The 21,353-nt window shown below is 40.9% G+C and overlaps 1 protein-coding gene across 3 annotated transcripts in view; it reads left to right on the plus strand.

Moving 5' to 3' along the window:
- The window catches only part of Unc13c (unc-13 homolog C), a 457,501-nt gene that overhangs the window by 185,488 nt on the left and 250,660 nt on the right, over positions 1-21,353 (plus strand). For all 3 annotated transcript variants that reach the window (XM_041679506.1, XM_041679508.1, XM_041679507.1), the window contains 2 exons: positions 5,090-5,317; positions 7,580-7,721. In XM_041679506.1, the coding sequence (XP_041535440.1) occupies positions 5,090-5,317; positions 7,580-7,721 (370 nt within the window). The remainder of the gene's footprint in view (positions 1-5,089; positions 5,318-7,579; positions 7,722-21,353) is intronic.

The raw sequence follows: 21,353 nt of genomic DNA on the forward strand, positions 1-21,353 counted from the left end.
ACTTCCTGGGTGTCAGAGGTTATTTAAGGGAGAAACTAAGCAGAAAGAAATCCGTGTTTAAAGTATTTCATGTGTTGTTCTATTTTCTTTAATTTCTGAGTAGGATGTAAAGAAACTATATATGATTTTTTTAAAAAAATAAAATGCATCTTTTCTTCTTCAATCTCTCCCTTAAGTATTCCTTGACATATTTGAAACTGACTGCATTTCAAAATTATTAATTTAAATGATTAAGATAATTTGTTATTCTAGACTAATCGGGAAATTTCAAAAAAATTACCTATGAGATACAGTAACTCATCCCGATTTTTTATTTTTTTAGTGAACACGTTTCTCAAACTCATAAGATTGCATTTGCTGATAAGGATACTTGACTGCAGTGGGGTCTGAACAGGCAGAGCCAGCACTGCAGGGGAACTTGGGGTTGCCTTGGTTTTGGAGGCAGATCCACTCACAGTCAAATCACTTCTGCAAGAGGTGACTGTTCCCCGGGAGAGAGGGCCCCCAACCCACATGTCCCCATTTTCCTCACGGAACCACCTACAGGGATGGGAGAGATGCTCCATCACACCACGGCTCCTCCAGTTATCCAGGCCTTTGTTTGCAAGAACCGTGGGTTACAAAGCTTTGAGTCTTTAAGGAGGAGGTGGGCTCTGGGGGAGTCACAGGTCTGTTCCACCAAGAGACTGAAGGCAAGTGAAAGAAGGAGGGCTGGGGTTATCTCAGATATAAAGCAGCTGATGGGAAGGGTGGGAAGATGTCAACTTTTTGCCCACCTACAGGATTCCCTGGAAAGAAAACAGGCATCCAAAGGGGACCACCCACATGATGTCACAGGGAAAGACACGTTTCTATGCCAGAAACCGCAGAGAGCAAAAGCGGTGCTCACAGGCCTCAGTCCCGATACTCTATGCACTTTCCTCCGGTGTTAACCCATTGCTACCTACTCTGCTAACCTCAAGTGCATGTAAGGGCTTCTGTGTGTCTAAACACTATCAAACAAAGAAACTAATTTTCCCAGTGTCTTTGGACTTTAGCGTCATTTGTTTCTAAGCCCTGTATTGACTCCAACTTGCTAACAGCAACGGAAACAGTAGCCCTTGGATGGTACTTGATATGGTACTGTTCATGGGTGCTTCACAGTCATTATGGAGCTCAGAGTCCTGAAGTTCCTTATTAGGATGAAATGCTTTGATAGATGGCTCTGATCTCTACCCGTTTGACTTTCTACAATCCTACATTTAATCATCATTAGATGATGATAACTCTCATTATTTATTACTCTACCTACTTGTGTAATCCTCACCTAACCTCCTTAAAAGAGATACTACCCATTGTTCCCTTTTGCTTATGGATGAGACAAGTAAGGGTTAGGGTGAAGAAGTAACTGTGAGGGTTGGGGTGAAGATCAGTACCTTGTGCTTCATAAAACCAAGCATGGCATGATGTGCTCACCAGCACCCAGGATGCAGAGATAGAAGGATCAGAGTTCAGGAGCATCATCAGCTACATAGCAAATTCAAGGTCAGCCTGGGAAATCAGACCCTGTCTAAAAAGAAATGGAAGGAAGGAGGAAGAAAAGAAAGGAGGGAGGGAGGAAGGGAAAGAGAGAGGGAGGGAAGAGGGAAAGAGGGGAGGAAAAGAGTAGGGGGGAGACAAGAGAGGGGAGGGGAGAAGATGGAAAGGGAGGAGAATTCAAGTGCAACATGCCATGCCGCTGTTCTGGTCCATTTGGAAGCAAATCACCATAATCTAGATGGATGCTGAATATCAGAACTTCACTTCTCACTGAATCAGCCCCCAGACACCCCCAACATTTGTTCCCCTGCCAGTTACTGATTGTCTGTGCTCCACAAGGATAAGGGGAAAGGGACTCCCTTGCCCTCTTCTATAAGGGCTCTAAGTCCCATTCACCAGGGCTTGGCCCTCAGCACTTTCCTATTATCCTGAAACCATCGCCCCCTCTACATACTGCCACATTGGTGGTTAGGCCTCAGTGCTGGCATTTGTGGGGCACAAGCATTCAGAACACATCTCCTAGTAACTGGCAGGTGGGGACTTACCCTGGGTTGTTCCCTTTACCCCAATCATTGCTAACTACATGCCCTGTACTTTATTGCCAAGTGATCTTAACCCATTGCTTCTGTGTGTAGTTAGATGCAAGCCTTTATGCAAGACAGATGCAAGCCGACTGTCTGATGTGCTGTGTAGGCCCTTAAGTTCAGGTTTGGCAGGCTCGACTTTCTGATGACAGGCACACAGTCCTCGTTTTCTGTGAATTCCTAACTGGAAGCCAAGGGCCAGATGTTTGCACTTCATAACTGTATTCTTCAGCCCTTCAATTATTTTGCATGGAGGGAAGCACTCCCTCCAGTATTATGGCCCATAGCATACTCTGCTAGAAGAGGATGATTTGTTGAATTGATTATAATTGTCTTTTTACCTTTAATTCCTTCAAGAATGTGTGTGGCTTCTGTATCTAGTAAGCACACGCTATTGTCTATACCGTGTGCTGGATGCTAGGCTATACCTCTAATAGAGCATTTGCCCTACCAGATAGGGATGCAGACATCCACACAGGTAAAGTGGGTCACATGTAAGTGGCAAACACACAAGGGGTGGTTGAGTGGTTACCAGGTGACAGCGCTAATCATACGAAGGTGCTAATGTTACAGATGGGGCTTGTCGCCTTTGTTTTCTGTAGTGAAGGACAGACAGCGTGACGGTTAGATGTTAGAGGACTGTGTTCTCAGCTAAGGAGAAACTAAAACTCTGTTCTGAGAGACGAAGATAGTTTACTGAGGTGAGAGTCCTGAGGAGTGCAGACCTGCTTAGGACACCTGTTGCTGGGAACTGAGAATGTTGAAATTTTATATGTGTGTATAAATATTAACAAATATATAAGCAGACAAGAATACATACATGACCAGTGCTGGAGTGAAAGAAATGGTGAGAAAAAGAGATGGGGGAGAGAGAGGCAGGCAGACATGCTTACTTGGAAAAATACTAAATTGTGAAATAGAAAGTTAGGAATTTCACATCAAAACTTACATCATTCAAATAGTAGATTTAAAAAAATGAAGAAAATGACAAGTTCTGGTTGATAGTCCCGTGAAATTATGAAGAAAGGAGAACGTTTCCTTGCGTGTCCTCCTGTGTCAAGTTGAACTCTCACCGACCGGAGGATGCTCTCCTCTGTCTAAGCTGACTTCTCTACCTGCTGTATTGTATGTGACCGCACTGCCCCATGAGTGGTCTGAAAGGGGGCGGTGAAGGCTGCATCTGGGCAGCACCTCACTGGTGACTTCGCGGTGGTGCGGTTCCTCTGATCTCAGCTACTGCCGATGATCACTGCTTCAGGGAGCGACCTGAGGACTTTGAAAGACTTGCATAAATGCTTATCTGCGGTTATCACTGATTACTTTGAAATAAACAGAACAAGCCCAAGGGACTGGAAACTTGTGACAAATCGCAGCAATTTAAAGGAAACAGTCTGATTGGAAAATTAAGACGTAGGTCTGATGAACAACAGAGCCATGGGAAGGGCTTGAGGATCAGCTGCCAAATTAATTAGGAATTCGTGTCTGAAACTCTGATGGAAGCTCTTCAGAAACAAAATGTAAACACAGAAAAATCTCTAAGCTACATATCTTCTCTGGAAATGACAGATAAGGGGCTTAAACATAAGTATCTGTCAGACTTCCCTCCCCAAATTGGCAGTCTCAGTTCCCGGCTCTGACTGTTCTGCACATACTCAAGCAGAAACACAACGAGAGCATCAAAGGAAGAGGTGCGAGAGATTTCAAAGTTAATTGTCAGAGATTTGACACCTTGGGACAAAGACTCTCTTGGCATCTTAGCTTTGAATCTGGCAGTTGCTGCTTCTGTGAGCATTTGCTGTGTTAGAAACTTAAGTCTAGGGCCCTTCACATCACAGGACTGGAGCGTTCTTTCCCAGAGGCTCTAGACTAAACAGTGGCCATGACCTTAACTTTCGGGCTATGAGGGTGGGAAATGAGCATCTTTAAGCTGCTCCTATCCCTTTGGAAGTCTTAGTGTAACTCACTAGGCAAATATCTCCAGGCACCTTGAAACTTGTAGGTGCTTTCTACCCATCTCAGACACTTAAGGAACATTTCAATACTGGAAGCCAAATATGCCTGTTAGTTAGTGCAGCCGCCCTGACCAACCTAACTATATTTTACTAAGTAAGAATTATACACTATGTAGTTAAGCTGTTACTGGTAAATTACAAACATGCTTAATTACTTAATGGCACATAATTTACAGATATGCAGCTGTTCGAGGGCATGCTGTAACAGATGAGTAAGGGTATTGGGAAAGGTCTTTAAAGAGGCATGCATTCTCTTTTAATCTTCTCAATTAAAGACATTTTGAGGGCTGGTGACTCAGACGGCAAAGCAGATAAAGGTGCTTTTCCACCAACACTGTCAGTGCAAGTTCAATCCCCAGGATCTGACTCTGACATCTCCATGTGAGCCATGACACAGGCATATACATACATGTACACACTCACATCCCAGGAGGTCACACGCAGCAGTGAGATTACTTGTGGTGTTTACAGAAGCTGTGGGCCACAGACATGGTGTCTGGGGAATGCTCCATGGCCAGAGGCATTTGGGAAGCACAGAATACCCAGAAAGTGGATTCAATCAGGCAGAATAAACTGAATGAGCTCTGGCTTATTGGTTTCCCAGGGAAATATACCCCTTACATCCAGTCTAGTTTTGTTTTATTTAGAGTCATTGAATATGTGCATGTGTTATATGACACACCTGACTGATTTCATGCATCCTTTGTGTTATTTTGAATTTCTTTAAATGCAATTACTTATAGAACTCGTTATTTATCCCAGTATTGTGGTTGGATGGGTGACAGAAGTTCACTCAGTATCCAAGAGCACTAATGAGCCCTAATTGTTCTCAGTGCAGTGACTCATTCTCCTGATATTTAACGGAATATCTGTCCCAGCTCCTGAAAACTACATCTCGGATACTCGTGCTTCTTCTTTTGAACCGTCACAGAGTGACTTCTGTACAGCCACACAGCCTCTGGTTTTCTATTGCAGGAGCAGCAGAGAAGAGCTCGAAACATGGTGCCGAGGACAAGACCCTGACCATCATCACAGCCATGAAGGAAAGAATGAAGATAAGGGAACGAAATAGGCCAGAGGTGTTTGAAGTCATTCAGGAAATGTTCCAGATCTCCAAGGAGGATTTTGCGCAGCACACCAAGGCTGCCAAGCAGAGTGTGCTGGATGGGACCTCTAAATGGTCAGCAAAAATAACCATTACAGGTAGAATACATCTCTTATGTGTTTTATTTCTTATCGAGGCTGTTTATGTGTCTCAGGAATTACCATTAGTAAAAATAAAATTAAAGGTAAACTAATAAGTTTTTTTTAATCTTGTCAATGTTGATAAATCTACCAGTTACTTCAATTTTCTCAAATATATAAAGGATAATGAGAATAATTTCAGTCTGTATTCTCCTACTTTACTCATCAATACCCTAAAGATTTCAAAAATGAGCTTTTCAATTGCCTCCTACTGAATAACGCCAGTAGAGTCAATGATCTCCTCACTGAAGGTCAGTTTTATTGTGCTTCTTTAAGGAGAATCATTTCACTAGCTAACTACACACTCATCCACCTGATCCAAAAGTAAAGACCATTGATAGTTTAAGTTCTTTAGATTAAACTCTAAAGTTGGTCCTTTGCATGATAGTAACACATGCTGTAGAAATGGGTTGGTGCTTATGAGCACTTGCTGCTCTTGCAGGGCACCTGAGTTCCAGAGGATCTGATGCCATTTCTCACCTCTATGAGCACTGCACACATGTGACATACATACATACATACATACATGCTGGAAAACACCCATATATGTAAAACAAGCCAAACCAAAAACATAGAGCAATCTTTCATTTTGTTATATAAAAACAAAATATATAATAACAAATAATAATTTGTTATATTATATATATATATAATTTGTTGTATAATAACAAATAGCATAGAGCAAACTTTTATTTTGTTATATAATAAAATAAAGATAACTTTCTTCATTAGATTACACTAATCTATCCTCATACCAAAGACATTAAATTTTAAAATCACATAAATTTGAGTTTTGCTAAACAACTTTTTTTGCATATGGTTCATGTAACCTTGTTTGAGGAGGCCACTTGTTGGTTCCTGGCTTCTCAGCCCTGAAATAATAACACAGAAATAATATTATTTAAATCACTACTTGGCCCATTATCTCTAGTTTCTTATTGGCTGACTCCTACATATTAATTTAACCCATTTCTATTCATCCAGGTAAAGTTCCCATGTCTGTCTTCAGCAGGGATACATGGCTTCTCCTGACTCTGCTCCCTTTCTTCCAGCATTCAGTTTAGTTTTCCCCACCTACCTAAATTGTGCCCTATCAACAGGCTAATTTTTTTTTTAAATTTACAGCTATAAATCTATGTTTCTAGTCATGTACAGCATGGTGTTTTGAAATATGAATAGAGTTCAGAGTGGTTAAGTTCACAAAGTATGTGGTATCATCATCACTTTGTCCTGAAAGCTTGTGCCCTTGTGCCACCCATTCTGTGTTTCAAGGATGTGGTGCATGGCATTTGCTGTAGTTGAGTTGATATGTGACATGCCTCTTGAAATATGCTCCTCCTAGCAAATCATAAATTTGGTATACATACACACACACACACACACACACACACACACACACACACTGTGTTATCTTGCTCTCAGACCTTCACAGCTTTTGCACATGGTGCTGTGGTTTGTAGTCTTGCTTTAGAAATGACATCATTTTGTATCAGGTCCTTTCACTTAACACAATGTCTTCAAAGATCATGCCTGCTGTGGGAAGTGACAGTGTTTAGTTATGAGTTTCTATTTAATAACTTACCAAAGACTTGAGTCAACATTTATCAAGATGAGATTTATACCTAGCAAACAGTACATGAAAAGAATGTTCAATACCACTGATTATTGGGGAAGTTCAGATCTCCACAGTGAGCTACTTCCTCATGCATTAGAATGTTTATCATCCAAACATGCATAAAATAAGTGTGGGTCAGAATGTGGAGGGAAAGGAGCCCTGTACAGTGGAGAGGGGGATGGATATAAATTAATACCACTATTGTGCAGAACAACAAGAATCCTATAAAAACTCAAAATGGAATTACCACATTCTCCAATAGCCCCACTATGGAGTATATGCCTCAAAGAATTCAAACCACAATCTTAAGGAAATAGCCTTACTTCGTGCTACCTGCAGCACAGTTCCCAGCATCTAATATCCATCAACAGATGGACAAAGGGAAAGTGGTAGGCACACACAGTGGTCAGTGCTCAACAGGAGAAAGAAGGGAAGACAGTCCAGTCAATATGCATATTCTGTTATAGATGTTTATGGCGGCTTGTGGGTTGCAAGCATGAGAGTGGTCAAGATGGATCTGCAAACCCAGGACAAATTGACAGAAAATATTTTCTCTAACTGTTTTGTTTCTGGAAGCATTGTCAGTTATTTCTGATTCATTTCAGTGGTTTCTGCACAAGGCTTGCAGGCAAAAGACAAAACTGGATCCAGTGACCCTTACGTGACAGTTCAAGTTGGCAAAAACAAAAGAAGAACAAAAACCATCTTTGGAAACTTGAATCCCGTGTGGGATGAGCGGTTTTACTTGTAAGTACGCACTCTCAAGCTGTCACAGGGACAAAGGGTGTTTGAGAATGACCTCAAGACAGGCTCGTGAAGGCTGAAGAAGCCAGCATCGTGTTTGAGTCCTGTAAACGTTAGGCGGAGCTCAGGGAAACCTGCAGTGGGGGAAAAAAGTGTTTTGTTTACTCTTGTGAAATGCGTGAAGGTGTGCACACAAAGGTCCACAGTAGGAGCAGCACTGGAGGGAGGTTGGATGTGGTCTACTGTGTAGTCTGTGGCTTGGGATGTGACTCCTCAGAGCGAGGAAGCCAGGAGTTGGACAAGCATTGCACTAGCTCTGAAAATTTGTGACCAAGGACAGGAGAGATATTTGGGCACCACTTGGCCCATCCGTCCTGGTATGAGAGTAGACCACTGCAGAGGAAATGGCTGGTAACGACTTCATGACTTTTCACACTCTAAGAGGACATTTATTTATCAACTCCAGCATCTTACACCTAACAGCAAGAAATCGTTTTTCTGTCCAAGATTCTTTCCTTTCTGTAATTCTTTTAGGGGTGGAAAAATTTTAGTTATTATCTGGTACAAAGGCACTGAGGAGCCTAAGTCTATAGCATTTCCCTTACCTGCTAAGTAAGCCATCTTGGATCTGTTTAAGTGTTTAACAAGTGAGGTGTGGGGTTTTGTTGTTACTTGCTTGAATATGGACCAATGCGAAAGTGCTCAGAAATTGGTTTAGAGAATCCTTTGGGATTGTGTAACTATGGAATGAGTGATGAGGTTTGGATGGTGTCTCTTTTCAGAGGGAGGGGCAGGCTAATCGCTAACTCTTTTTAAACGGAAGACAAGAAATCAATGGGTTGTTACAAATTGAGATTCTACTGGAATCAAGTAAATGAATAAAACCGATTAAGGACAAAGGGGGAGAGAGATGGAAACTAAGGAGAGCAAAGAACTCCAAGCCGAGGCAGCTGGACTGGCGCAGCATCCTAAGGACAGGATGCAGCTAGAGCCTCCAGACCCTTAGTCGGAGATGCACAAACAAAACTTCTTTTAAAATACCTTGACTGAGACATCGTTGACAGGCTAAATCTGCACAGAGGTGAATAGTTAAGGTTTGTTCTGTGCCTGCTTCTGTGAAATCATCACCTCAGACAAGGTGGTGAGCTTGTCTCTTACTCCTAAAAGGTTTGTCATGCCTCACAAATGGCTTTCCTTGTGCTTAGCAGAAGCCAGGCTGGGTACTGATATAGTATACTTGGTGATCCTCATTTTCTACAATTTCCATGGATAGAATCATGAGATATGCACCCTTCTCCCATAGAGTTCCATCCGCTCTGCATATGTGTTTTGAGTTTTAGAAAGCATCTCTAGCTCTTACCTTATTATTGCTGTGTAATATTTCAGCACCAGTTCCTATTTATCTCATAAATGTACAGGAGTACTGAATCTAACCCAAACTTCTAGTACTTGTTAAGGATAAGTCTTAAATCTTATAAATCTTAGCATTCTACCTTATACACAGTAGCATCTTCTGTAGATTTGGTTTAAATCTCTAACCACTAAGAATCGTAAGCGTTGCTGAGCCTATGTGCTGTGTTTCTTCTTCAATTAGGTGCCTATTCAAACATTCTGGCATTTTCAGAGCTTAGTATTTTTTAGTTGCATGTGCTTTATAGGTTTACGTCTAGACCTTGATGCATTTTTAAGTAAAATGTAGTATGGTATAAGTTGTACCTATGAATATTTGAGTATTTGTCATTTTGAAAGCATTGTTTGTTCTCAGCTAAATTGCTTCTTTACCTTTTGATAAAACTCAGCTCTGCCTGTGTGGGTGGCTGTATGTCAGGACTCTTTGTTCTGTTCTGTTTATCTTTTTGTACTCAGGACTTTGGAGTGTTGATGGACCAAACCCTTATTAAATCGTCTTAAGTTAAGAAGGCATTAGCTATGTGGTGTTCATCCATTTTTCAAAGTTGTGTTGACTACATTAAGACTGAGTCATTATTTTCATATGAATTTTAAAATCAGTTTATCATTTTCTTTACAAAGTAAAACAATGAAAGAGTCAATTTCAGATAGAATTTTCATTGTCTAATAGCCTTGTATGAGATTCTAGTATTAAATCCAATGGAAATGACACAGCAAATATCTCCGCCTCATTTCTACCTTGCCTTTGCTAAGTCAAGTCTGAGCAGTGGCTTTATTGAGGCTGCTATTTCTTCATTCAGGAAAAATGTCTTCCACTATATTCTCGATGTGCAGAGAGTTTGGATAAGAAGGCAGACATTGGAATATGTCCTGTTCCTTTTTTCTGTGTTTTGTCTTTTTCCTGTATTGACATGTCCATATGGGTTAGATTATCATGTTGTAAAATTATTTTCAAGATATATTCCATTGAGTCTGTGTTCCCACCGTTCACTGCAGGAAGTCTCCCGTGGCCCTCATTTTTGTAGGGCACATGCACATTCCCCCTTTCTGCTATTTTTGATGTTTTTCTCTCAGTTCATTTGTATGATGTCATTGTGATGTGGTATAATGTCCCTTTCCTAGTGTTTCTGCTGCTTAGGATTTGTTGAGCTGCTTGAGATTACAGATCTGAATTTTCTGTCATATATGGAAAAACCCCTGGTCATTATTTTTGTAAAGATTATTACTGCTTCTCACCCCAATTATGGAACTTCCACATGCCTGAATTCTCTTGAATTTATTGGTCTCTTGATGCTCTGACTCAATTCAATTTAATTTTCTTTGCTGTACAGAATGTTTTGTTTATCCTTTATAAGAGTTATTTTGTGTTATATGCATGTTTGAGTGAAGGCATGTATGTATGCGCAACATCTGTGTGCCTGGTGCCTGCAGAGACCAGAAGAAGGCTTCTGAAGCTGAAGTGATTATGGTTGTGAGCCACCATATGTGTGCTGGAAACTGAACCTGGGTCTTCTATAGGAGCAACCAGTGCTTTGAACCAGAGTCATCTCTTCATCCACACTGTGCAGAATATATTTAGTGTAATATAACTTTACCTGTCAATTCTTACCTTATTTCCTGAGCTATTGGAGTCTTACTCTATATGTCTCTACCTAGTCTAAAGCCCACTGTCTTTTCCTTTAGTACAGCAGTTCCCAAAATATGAGTCACAGCCCTTTTAGAAAACCTCTGTTTCCAAAAAAAAATATTTACATTATGATTTTTTATAGTAGCAAAATTACAATTATGAAGTAGCAATGAAAACAGCGTTATGGTTGAGGGTCACCAGAACATGAGGAACTTATTAAAGGGATGCATTAGAAAGGTTGGGAAGCACTGCTCTAGTAACTTCAAATTTCAATTCCAAAAGTAGTTTATGTGAATATGAGGTGAGTGATATTGATCAATTTACAATCTTCTATATGTAATTATCCAGCCTTACCATCATCACTTTTTGAAAAGGCTATTTTGATCTCACGTGTGTTTTGGTACCTTTGTTGGGGACCATTTAGGTTAAGGTTTCTGTGTGTATTTCTGGGTCCTCTATTCTGTTTGATCCTGTCCTATCCTACTCCAGTCTACTGGTTACACTTCTGCTCTTATCCAGTGTCATGTTTTGTTACTGTGGTGTCATGGAACTGTGCCCAAGGGCATGACCTTGCTGTTTCTATCTTGAAATCTGAACTAAGTGCATGAGACAGTCATACGACCCCTCCTCTGAGCCTCTGCTTCTAGAAGAATGGGTGGGCCATCAGACCCTCGCTTGAGATTCCAACTCCTAACTCCTCCCTGCTTCCCCATTAGCCCAGCTGCAGGTAACCCTGCCCTGCTGCAAAGAGTCTGTGGTGGACACAGGAGTAAACAGGAGAGGAAAGGCTGACTGTGACCGGAAGCTCCAAGTAGTTCAGCTTTTGTGAGTGGTCATTTAGGGTGGAAAGCAGTTTTTGAAAGATGCGGCTGGCTTCGAGTCATCTATGCTCCCTTAAGTAAGCCTGCTACATGCATTGTTTCACAGAGTTGTCAAGAGCATCATTGCTCTTTTAATGGGATTACATGGAATTGGTTGTTTGGGTTGCATTGCCAGTTTTACAACTATTAATTTGTTGTGTCTTCCAGAGTTTTCTTCCACTTCTGCATAACTTTCCCGTTCCACCTTGGAGGCCGTTTTACCTCCTTGGTTTTGCTTCTTCCTCAGTTTTTGTTGGTCTTTCTTTAGCGTCAAGTCAGTGGCCTTCTTGTCTTGCTTTCTTCCTCAAGGGATTTGCCATGGTGTGTAGGTAAAGTAACTGAATTTACTACTTTGTTGGATTTTTTTTTCATTGATCCTAAGAGTCTGTTAACTTTTGAGCCTATGTAATAACTATAGTAAATGTTTGATGCCCTTGGCTGCCAATCTGAGAGTTTCTGTTCACAGCTTAACTTCGTCTTCAAGGTTTGCTCAATCTGCAGCAGGTTTTTCTATTTGCACACCTTTAAGTCTATATTGTGTCTTGGACAACATTGTAAAGATCACTTTGTCTGCAAATGGGTATTATGACATTCGATAAATACTCTTACTCTTTGTCCTGAAAATTGTTTATATAGAAAAGTTTCATTTCTTTGGATCTTGCTTTAAAATCTGCTATATAGAACTGAAATTGGGCTTTGGATAATCATGCTGTTCTCTAAGAAGGCCCGAGCCTTAAGTGCACTCTGCTTACTGACTCTTGAATTCTTAGGCTTTTTTGTCAGCTTAGTGGAAAATTGCTTAACTGGTCATGGGTGGGTGCTGGGCTCTGGTGCTTCTGTCCCATCCACTGTTCTTAAGCAACCCTTGAGGTGTCATCTCAGACACACCCTTGCCATCATTCAAATGACGTCTCAAGGAATCCTCAGGAGACAACTGGAATCCTCCTGTTCTGCACTCTTCAATACTGTATCCTGTGGCTTCCAGCTGCCTTGTTCTTCCCAGAGTTAGAGCTTTGTCTTTTCATCTCAGAGAGCCAAAGTGACTCTACATTTCTTGAACAGTGGCTGGGATAGTCTCCTAAGACAAAAAGCTGAAGGAATCATGAGGCTCACTTGGGGTTTTTTCTTGTAGGGATCAGTTCATTGAATGAACTCCATGTGTTTACGTGTCTTGTAGGCTTTTTTGGGTTTTCATAAATGATATCTTTGTTAGTCAGTGTTGACTGGGATGAAAGTCTGAGAACCTGAATTAGTTCTGACCAGTAAAGGGGAAATAAAACAGTATAAGAGCCAATGCAATGCATGCCAGGCAAAAACACTTCTAAGGGATTTGATATGTAGGTTACCAGTAGCAATCTAAGAAAAAAGCAATCCACCAAATACGTATTGTCATATTTAATATTATAGAGATTATCCATTAAAACTCAGCCGAGAAATGATAAGTGTGTGTGTGTGTGTGTGTGTGTGTGTGTGTGTGTGTGTGTAGAAAGTGCCCCCATCAATGTCAGGACCATACAGAAAGTCTAAATATGCTAGTGGCCAGTTTCACACCAAGAATAATGTAAATCCCAGACAACCTAGAAAGCATGGGATAAGCACCCAGAACTGTATATCCAGATTCTGGCAATTATGGCAACACAGTGGCAACATTGTCATGTGCAAAGTGTTCCTACCTGACAGCAAGGGCAGGTGAGTGTCAGAGCATGTCGGACTGTAACTCTGCTGAAACAGAACGAGAGCAGAGGCTGCGCAGAAGACCTGCAAGGTTGCTAGGCCCATCGCTTTCATTCTGTTGATGAGAAAATTGAAGTTCAGATGGGTTGTGGAAGAGCCGGTTCTAAAAAGCAGCCCCCCTGCTGTGATGCCAAATACACGACATAAGTGACGATGGCCAGATGTGCCTTCTCCTGCAGCCAGACTCTCCGCTCTAAAAAGCTATTAACCTGGAGGAGGCAAGCCAGCACAAATCTCATGAAAATGAGACAAAATCATTGTTCAATTTTTGGATTTGGTTATAGAGTTTAATTGTTCCTCTGTTAAAGGCCCTTTGATGCCCTCTGGAGATTTTTATAAGACATTTCCATTTTAATTTTACCTCTCTTACACAGCTTAAATTGAGAAATTTTAATTTTTAAGAAAGAGAGAGACAGAGAGAGAGAGAGAGAGAGCAAGCTCATGAAGCTAGAAACAGAAAATGGAGAGAAGATCTCACAAGAGAGGAGTAGAGAAGGGGACAAAGAGAGAAAAGTTCAATGGAGCAGGTGTAATAGGAAGGCAGAGAGGGGGAATGGATGGGGCTAGCCAGAGGAACAAAGGGCTACATATACAGCAAGGTTTATATGAAAATGCCATGAAGAAATGCAATTTTTTGTATGCTAACTTAAAATTAAAGAAGATATGAATGGCAGGTAGCTTCCGAGTGGGCTGTTTTGGAGAGAGACGCATAAAGAGAGACACCCTTGCTTAAGCCTAGAGAAGGAAGGACCATTCAGTTCACACATCTCTGATTTCCAAAAGACCACATAAGATCAGCTGTGATCATGCAAATCATAGTCCTTTGGAGATGGAATCTATCTTATATAATTAAGGTGCTCTCATCTTGGCTCTTTGATGAACACTTGGATGACCACTTTATGATTAAGTGTGGCATCTGATTCTAGTTCCTCATGATAGAGTAATCTTTTGTGCTTATAAATGGAGAAGAGGCAGCTCCCTCCATTGGTATACAGAGAGTAAGCAATGCTGAGGTGTGTCCATTTGATGGTAAATGCAAGAGCTAAGAACCTTGCATCTCATGTATCTGTCTGTTAGTGGGATGCTCCCAGAGGAGTCTCTAGTCTGTCCTTCAGGCCTCATTTTCCCTTGTTTGTTTGTTTGTTTGGTTGGTTGGTGTTTGTGTTTCTATTTCCAGATTTCTGAAACAGAGACAAAATTCTGTGTTGGCTCCTGGCTAGAGGGGAGGTAGTCATAAGATTGTAGTAGGGCTGCTTTGTATCATGTCATTTCATAATAAAGACTGTGTCAACAGAAAGCATACACAACACAGCCCCTGTGGTAAGAAGGCAAACGGCATCCCATTACTGTGCAGCCGAGCAGAACTAGTGTGTGGTTAGACATTCTGCTCACCCACTTCACTGGAAAGCCAGCTCCGCCCTCTTCACAGGAATCAGTCAAACCTCACCTACTTCCCGAGTGTCCCTTACATACAAAATAATGTGTTAGGTGCCATTAGAAGTGTTAGTTTAAGAAGAAATTTCACCTTGTATAAAATATCATCTGTTCTACAAGATTATAAATATGACTTCTAGAGCTATTCTGGATCAAACATCTTGATGATTCTTGATGCCTAAAGAGCCCCTAAATTCTTTAAATCATGAGCTATTGTTCTATTTACTTATTTTCTTGATGCTGGCACCAAGTGCCTGGCCAGAAGTTGCTGTAGGAAGTCTTACAGCCAGTGGTTACCTGCCCACTGGGACGTAGGCTCTTAGACTATATATGCCGATGTAGAGCATGCCTCTGGCCTCTTTCTTTTCCTGCTGTGGGATTCGGTTTCTGATCTCTGCTTCAGCAAAGGATTCTGATTTGTGAGTCTACCCCTAAATAAATAACTGTCTATTTCTCAATTCTGCACTAGTGTGGGGTTTCTTTTAAGCGTCCTTCCATAAGAAGTAACTTAAGAGATGACTGGTTTATTCTAGTTTACAGTTGGGGAGCAGAATTCATCCTTGCAGGAAGGGACAGTGGTGGGGGTGTTGTGGCTACCGTTAAGCGCCAAGCACAAGCAGGAAGCGGGGGGGGGGGTTATGAAGCTTGAATTCTCACTTATAAGAACCTACTCCGGTGAGGCAACACTTTGGAAAGCCTCCACAGCCTTTGCCCACGGAGCCACCAGCTCACGACCAAGTGTTCAAACACAAAAAAGCCACATTCAAGCCACTTCACTTCCGTACAAACATCACTCTCCACTTCAACTCAGTGCTACTGCAGGAGGCTCTGTAACCCAAGAGCACCCTGAAAAATGTAACAGTGTTGTTCTGAGAGGTGATTTCCTTGACCCTTTTGAAGTGTCTGTCAACTACATCTACTCCCAGACACCCAACTGTAGTAGCAGACAGAGAGCCACAGGCATCAGACTGTCACCAAGTCACGTGCTGCTCAGGCGGGGATGAGTGTGAATTAAACATAAACTATGTTCTATACAAGATGATTTATTTAACACTACAATTAAATAAAAATATCTGCATACCACAGCAGGTTAATATTTTAAAATGACAGGCGGAAAGCAATCAAGATTTGATTTATTGCCTGGATCGCTCGCACAGTCCCTCTTAAGTCTGGAGGGAGAGGCAGCATTTCCTTAGCTGCCTACGCTAACTCGCCATGCTGGGATCTGCATTTGCTTGTCATTTGTCATAGAAGAAGCGTCCGTGATTGTTGGAGGCAGGAGGGAGTCTAGTCACCTTTTATGAGCTTAAAATTTTTGTTGTCTGTGTCTACTAATCACAGATCACATTATGAATGTGCCAGAAGGGGAGATATAGCAGACAGCATTGTCTTTCACTTATGAATGAGGTTGAAACTTTGTTACTGTCGATACCCGGAAGAGACAACAGACAGTGGTTTATTTTGATTGCACTAGAATCTATGAGCTTTGCAAGGACAGGAAGGAGTATGGAAACTGGACCGAGTTTCATGAAACATAAACTTGGGAACCCAAAGAGAATTAGTACACAGCATACCATGAAAAACAAATGCAATGCTAAAGACCGCCCTGTTGTGGTCTGTAGGTAGAGGTGGAGGGGGTCATGAGCTCCGCTTAGTTTCAAACTGAAAGTGAAGTTGGGTATGGTGGCCCATTGATCCTCCAAATTGAAATGAAGAGACAGGAGGATCAGCAGTTCAAAGCCAGTTTCATCTCCATAATGAGTTTGAGGCCTACCTGGACTACACGAAATCAAGGAGAATTCTAAAAAATGATTCAAGTACTTTGTAAATAATAGAGTTAAAATCAGGAGTTTATAGGGTGGTGGGAATTTCACTTTAGGAAACCTTCTTGTGGGAAGGAAAAGACCTTTCCTCGGGACTGAATGACTTAGTGAAATGGAATTCGGAGACAACTTACATTATGTGTTTTGTTTGCAGATGAAAGAGTCAGGAGCTGTGAGGTTCTGCTCCTCACTCATTTGTGGGTTAAAACAAGTTTCCCTGAGGGCATCTTCTGATGAGAATCCACAAGAGACAGGAGAGTGAAAAACATTAGTAAAAAAACACTAGTGAAAGGGTTTGAGAAAGTGAGGTCATTCTTTCCCAAATTTGATCAAAATTCAAAATGTAAACCTAAGCATAAAAACAGATTTATATCACAATAATTATTAAAAAGGCGTTATGACACTTGTACAATGTCCTTGACAACAGAGCTAGAAATGTATTATTATAAAAGTCTTAAACTGTGCAAGGAAAGGTATATTTTAGATTGTGATATTTTTAAATATATGATATTTAAAATAACTTAGACAATGAGAAAACAAAATGCTATGGCTAAGAGATGGCAAAGTAGAGAAAGACCAATGAAGAGATAGTCAATACAATTTGTAAAACTCAGAAAACCAAAAAGAGGCGAGAACAAAGCCCACAGTGGCAAGCCCCATGCTTTGCTCTTGGCTGTTGATGGTCTCCGGAAATCAGCTTCAGACCTAAACTCTTTTGAATAAGAGAGGAATCCTCATCGTGGGTTTTATTTATCATATTTACAGGAGATAAAAAGATGTTCATTTTCCTGAAGGCACACACAAAAAGAGAGGACCCCAGCCTTTGGTTTCTAATTCTCAGCACATATTCCTAGAGGGAATATAACGTTACTGCCACCTGTTCACAGCTTGCAGATGGAGTCTGAAAACTGCAGCATAAATGAGTGTCATGTTGGATACATACACGTGTGTATATCATTTCCCCATTTTCATGGCAATTTAGCCTTTTTTTTTATAGATCCTCATGATTGCTGTTTTTATACGTGTTAGTGTTTTTTTTTTTTTTTCTCAGAGAGCTTTTGAGGACATTTTGAACCAAGACCTTCATACATAATATTGGATACAAAATAAATCTAAAACTTCACGGTCATCTTCAAAGGAAGCTTTCTGTTGTTGGTCTCCTACCAGCAACAGCATCTTCCTTGTTAATTTCCTTATTACTTTAGCTTCAGTTTGCAGCTGTTTTAATGGCATCTGTCTTAAAAGTTCCCAACGCAATCTTTCTTCTCCATACTCACTACCAAAAAGTAGTTTTGGTTAGCTCAGATGTCCATATTTAATTAAACTCTCCAGAACATTGTCTTGGCTGAAGACGGCCAAGTCTTCTCGATAGTTTGCTGTTTTCTTTCCCATGTGTTCAATGAACTTCCATGCTGTTGGCTAGAACTAGAAGCAGGGAGCAGAATAGAAGAAAATCTTATTTTGACTCAGCTAAAGTACAAAAGCAGCAGGAAGAAATCCCTTGGGCTTCTGTCTGAAAAGATCTGAGCAACGCTTGTTCACTTTCTTCCCACGGAACCTAGAATAATACTGAAGGCACAGTAAGAAAAAGCAACAGTGATTCTGAGAGAAACTGGTATAGCTCCATTTCAGGGTGCTGCCCAAGGCCTTCACTGGCATCAAACAGCTGTTGTAATAGGAGCGGCGGGGCTGCATCCCCAGCACCCCGGCCGCCTGGCTAGCTTATACCCTGAAATAATTACACGGACACTCTAATCTTTTAAACACTGCTTGGCCCATTATCTCTAGCCCTTACCGGCTAATTCTGATATTCCGATCAACCCATCTCTAATAAACTGTAGCACCGATCTTACCGGGAAAGATTCAGCATGTCTGACCTGGCGGCTTGCTTCATCGCGTACATCTGCCCGGGAGAGGGGAGCATGCGTCTCTGCTCCAGAGAGCAGAGCTGTCAAGTCTGAGCTCACTTCTTCCTTCCAGCATTCTGTTCTGTTTACTCCACCCACCTATGTTTTAACCTATGAGAGCCAAGCAGTTTCTTTATTATAATTAACCAATGACCTTCCTCCATCAAACAGCTATTGTTCCATGGGACTCTATTGTGCAGAAAGATATGCTGGGAAAATTACATAAAATATAGAATATCCTTTTTAATCTTGGTAACACAGGGGCTGTTATTACTGCTATAAGGATCAGTCTTGAACAGATCAGGGATTGAGGGGAATCCACAAAGTTGGCCAACTAATCACTCAGCTTGACTTTTCTATTTGAAGAAGTAAAACTTAACTCCCTGGAGCCAGATAAAAAGGGAAACACACACACATCTCCAACACGTCAGGATTTAACAAACCTTTAACAGGTCAGAGAAACTGAAGAGGAGATGAAGAGCAGGTGAGCTACTGGACAGACACATGACGACTTTTCTGAGGAACAAAGCTTAGGTTTCTATTTTATTATTTTTTTCTGTTTCTTGTTCTACTCTATTTCTCTTCTGTTCTGTTTTTCTCCCCTGATGTTTTCCTTCTGTTGCTCTTGATAGTTTTCCTTCTACATCTTTCCTGGTGTTTTCCTTCTCTCAAGTCTTTATTATTTTTTCCCCTTACAGCTTATATACCCCAGCAAAATCTATCAAGTAATATAAAGATTAAAATATTGTTTCATTCCAACTTTTGAGTAAATGGTTAAAATGAATACAAGTGAAAAACAATTTATTTTTCCATGATTAAACATTTTACATATTACAGGTAAAAAACAAGTTGTGAGTTCTTGAGACCAGGAAAGATAGCTAGAAGGCTCACACCCAAGCAACCTGAGAGGTTAACAGAGGGTAAGCAAGCAAGGTTTTCATCTCTTCCAGTTCTTTTGCTGGCAGTTTACATTTTGCAGTTACAAAGACAGGATCATTCACTTTATTATTTATCTCAAAAGAAAATATTATAAAAAAACTCAAAAGAATCACAAATCTAAACTTTTATATATGAAAATCAGTCAGTTCTACTTTAAATCCTCAGGGTGCATATCCATTTATCAGCATTTTTTTTATGTCTGGAAGCTGAGGGTACAAAGAATTAATCACCACCCTTGATCACCAACCCATCCTAGTCAGAAAGGTACATCAGCCAGCAATAGCCAGCTGTCGTTGCTCTTATTTCTTGACCTCAATGAGTTCCTCGTTCAACTATGTTCCTTTCTAAACTTTAAATTGTTTTACAAGATTTTCTACCTCAAAGCCATTAACAAAAACACCTTAACCTAGCCTCACGAACAATTCTACATGTCTAAATTCTTTCTAAGGGCAGTGGTTGAATCATGAATCTATTCCAGCAGCAATGCTCGAAAAAACTGAATCACTATTATTGTAAGTACCAGTAGCACTGCCCAGAGAGGGCCTAGAAACCCCTGAGAATCTTCATACAATCCATAGATTACGAGGGATGTGGTGATCAAAAAAACAACAATCAGAGCTGTGCTCAATAACAACATGAGGTCCTCAGGACAACTCAGGGCTTTGCCACTCCAAGGTTCACTCATGCATTACTTTGCCAATGGCTCACCTGTGTTTCATGAGTTCCAGTGCTGCCTGTTTGTCCCCTTGCATGGCCCATGACAGGCCATGTTTTAGTTGGTTTAAAGCGGGCTTTAACTATTAACTTGTTGCTTATTTATATTTTACCTTTTTCTGTTTGTTTGTTTTGTTATGTCATGTTGGTTTCTCAAAATACGGTTTCTCTTCATAGTCTGGGCTGTCCTGGAATTCACTCTGTAGAGCAGGCTGGCCCCTAACTCACAGAAATCTGCCCTCCTCTGCCTCCTGACCATTGGGATTAAAGGCATGCACCACCACTGCCTGGCACTTGGTCCTTTTTATTCCATTTATTTATTTTTTGGAGAAAATAGGCGGGTACAGACGTTGGCATGTGGTTAGCATCTAACTGTATGGGTCTCTGGGATCAAACTCAGGTCATCAGCCTTGGCGGCAGGTGCCTTAACTCAGTGAACCTTCTTGCTAGCCCTTCCTTGTTTAATTCTAAAAAGGAACTGAAACAAATAATTCAGCGATATTTTCATGTATATATTCAGTTACAAAGACTTAAATGAAACAGATTTTGTTGGGTGTTTTATACCATCTGTACAGGGACTTGGAAATTTTCTGTTTGGTTTTGCATTGTGTGCTATCATTTTGCATGATACCCTACATTTGTCTAGAAAGAATGGAAGCCTAACCAACATTGCTGCTCATGAATTCTGATACAGAACTGCTCTATTCCAGATAATTGTTTAAAGCTTACATTTAAGTAGAAAAGTAATTGGAATGAATTCCCTACGGTTTGTCTTTTACAGTTCCTTGGTGATTAGTGTGCACCCTTCTCTGAGCCAATGTCTGTGTCCTGGTGTCACTGATGTTTGGGAAGAAGGGGGATTAGTTAACAATGTTTATCCTTGAGATTGCCTCTACTGAGTCAAGCTCTGCATCCATATGAAGTCTGGCTAGGAGACTGCACAGCTGTCACTGGTGACTAAGGTTTCCACTGTCACTTCAGGGTTTCTTGGGAAGATGTCTTCTTCCCTTCTTAGCAAAGACATTGGGGAGAGTCTATGAGAAAGGACAGTTAGGTGACCACAGAAATGAATGTTATTCCAAGAGATAAATCTCAGCTATCCAACTCTTTTCTCTGTTAAGAAATATTCAAAGCTGCCAAGAAATTTCCAAGAGATGAGAGGAGATTTTATGAGGTTGATGTTGTTG

This window comes from Microtus oregoni, unplaced genomic scaffold, assembly GCF_018167655.1.
Source record: "Microtus oregoni isolate MIOR12 unplaced genomic scaffold, Mior012 000032F_ref0000030, whole genome shotgun sequence".
NCBI classification, from domain to species: domain Eukaryota; kingdom Metazoa; phylum Chordata; class Mammalia; order Rodentia; family Cricetidae; genus Microtus; species Microtus oregoni.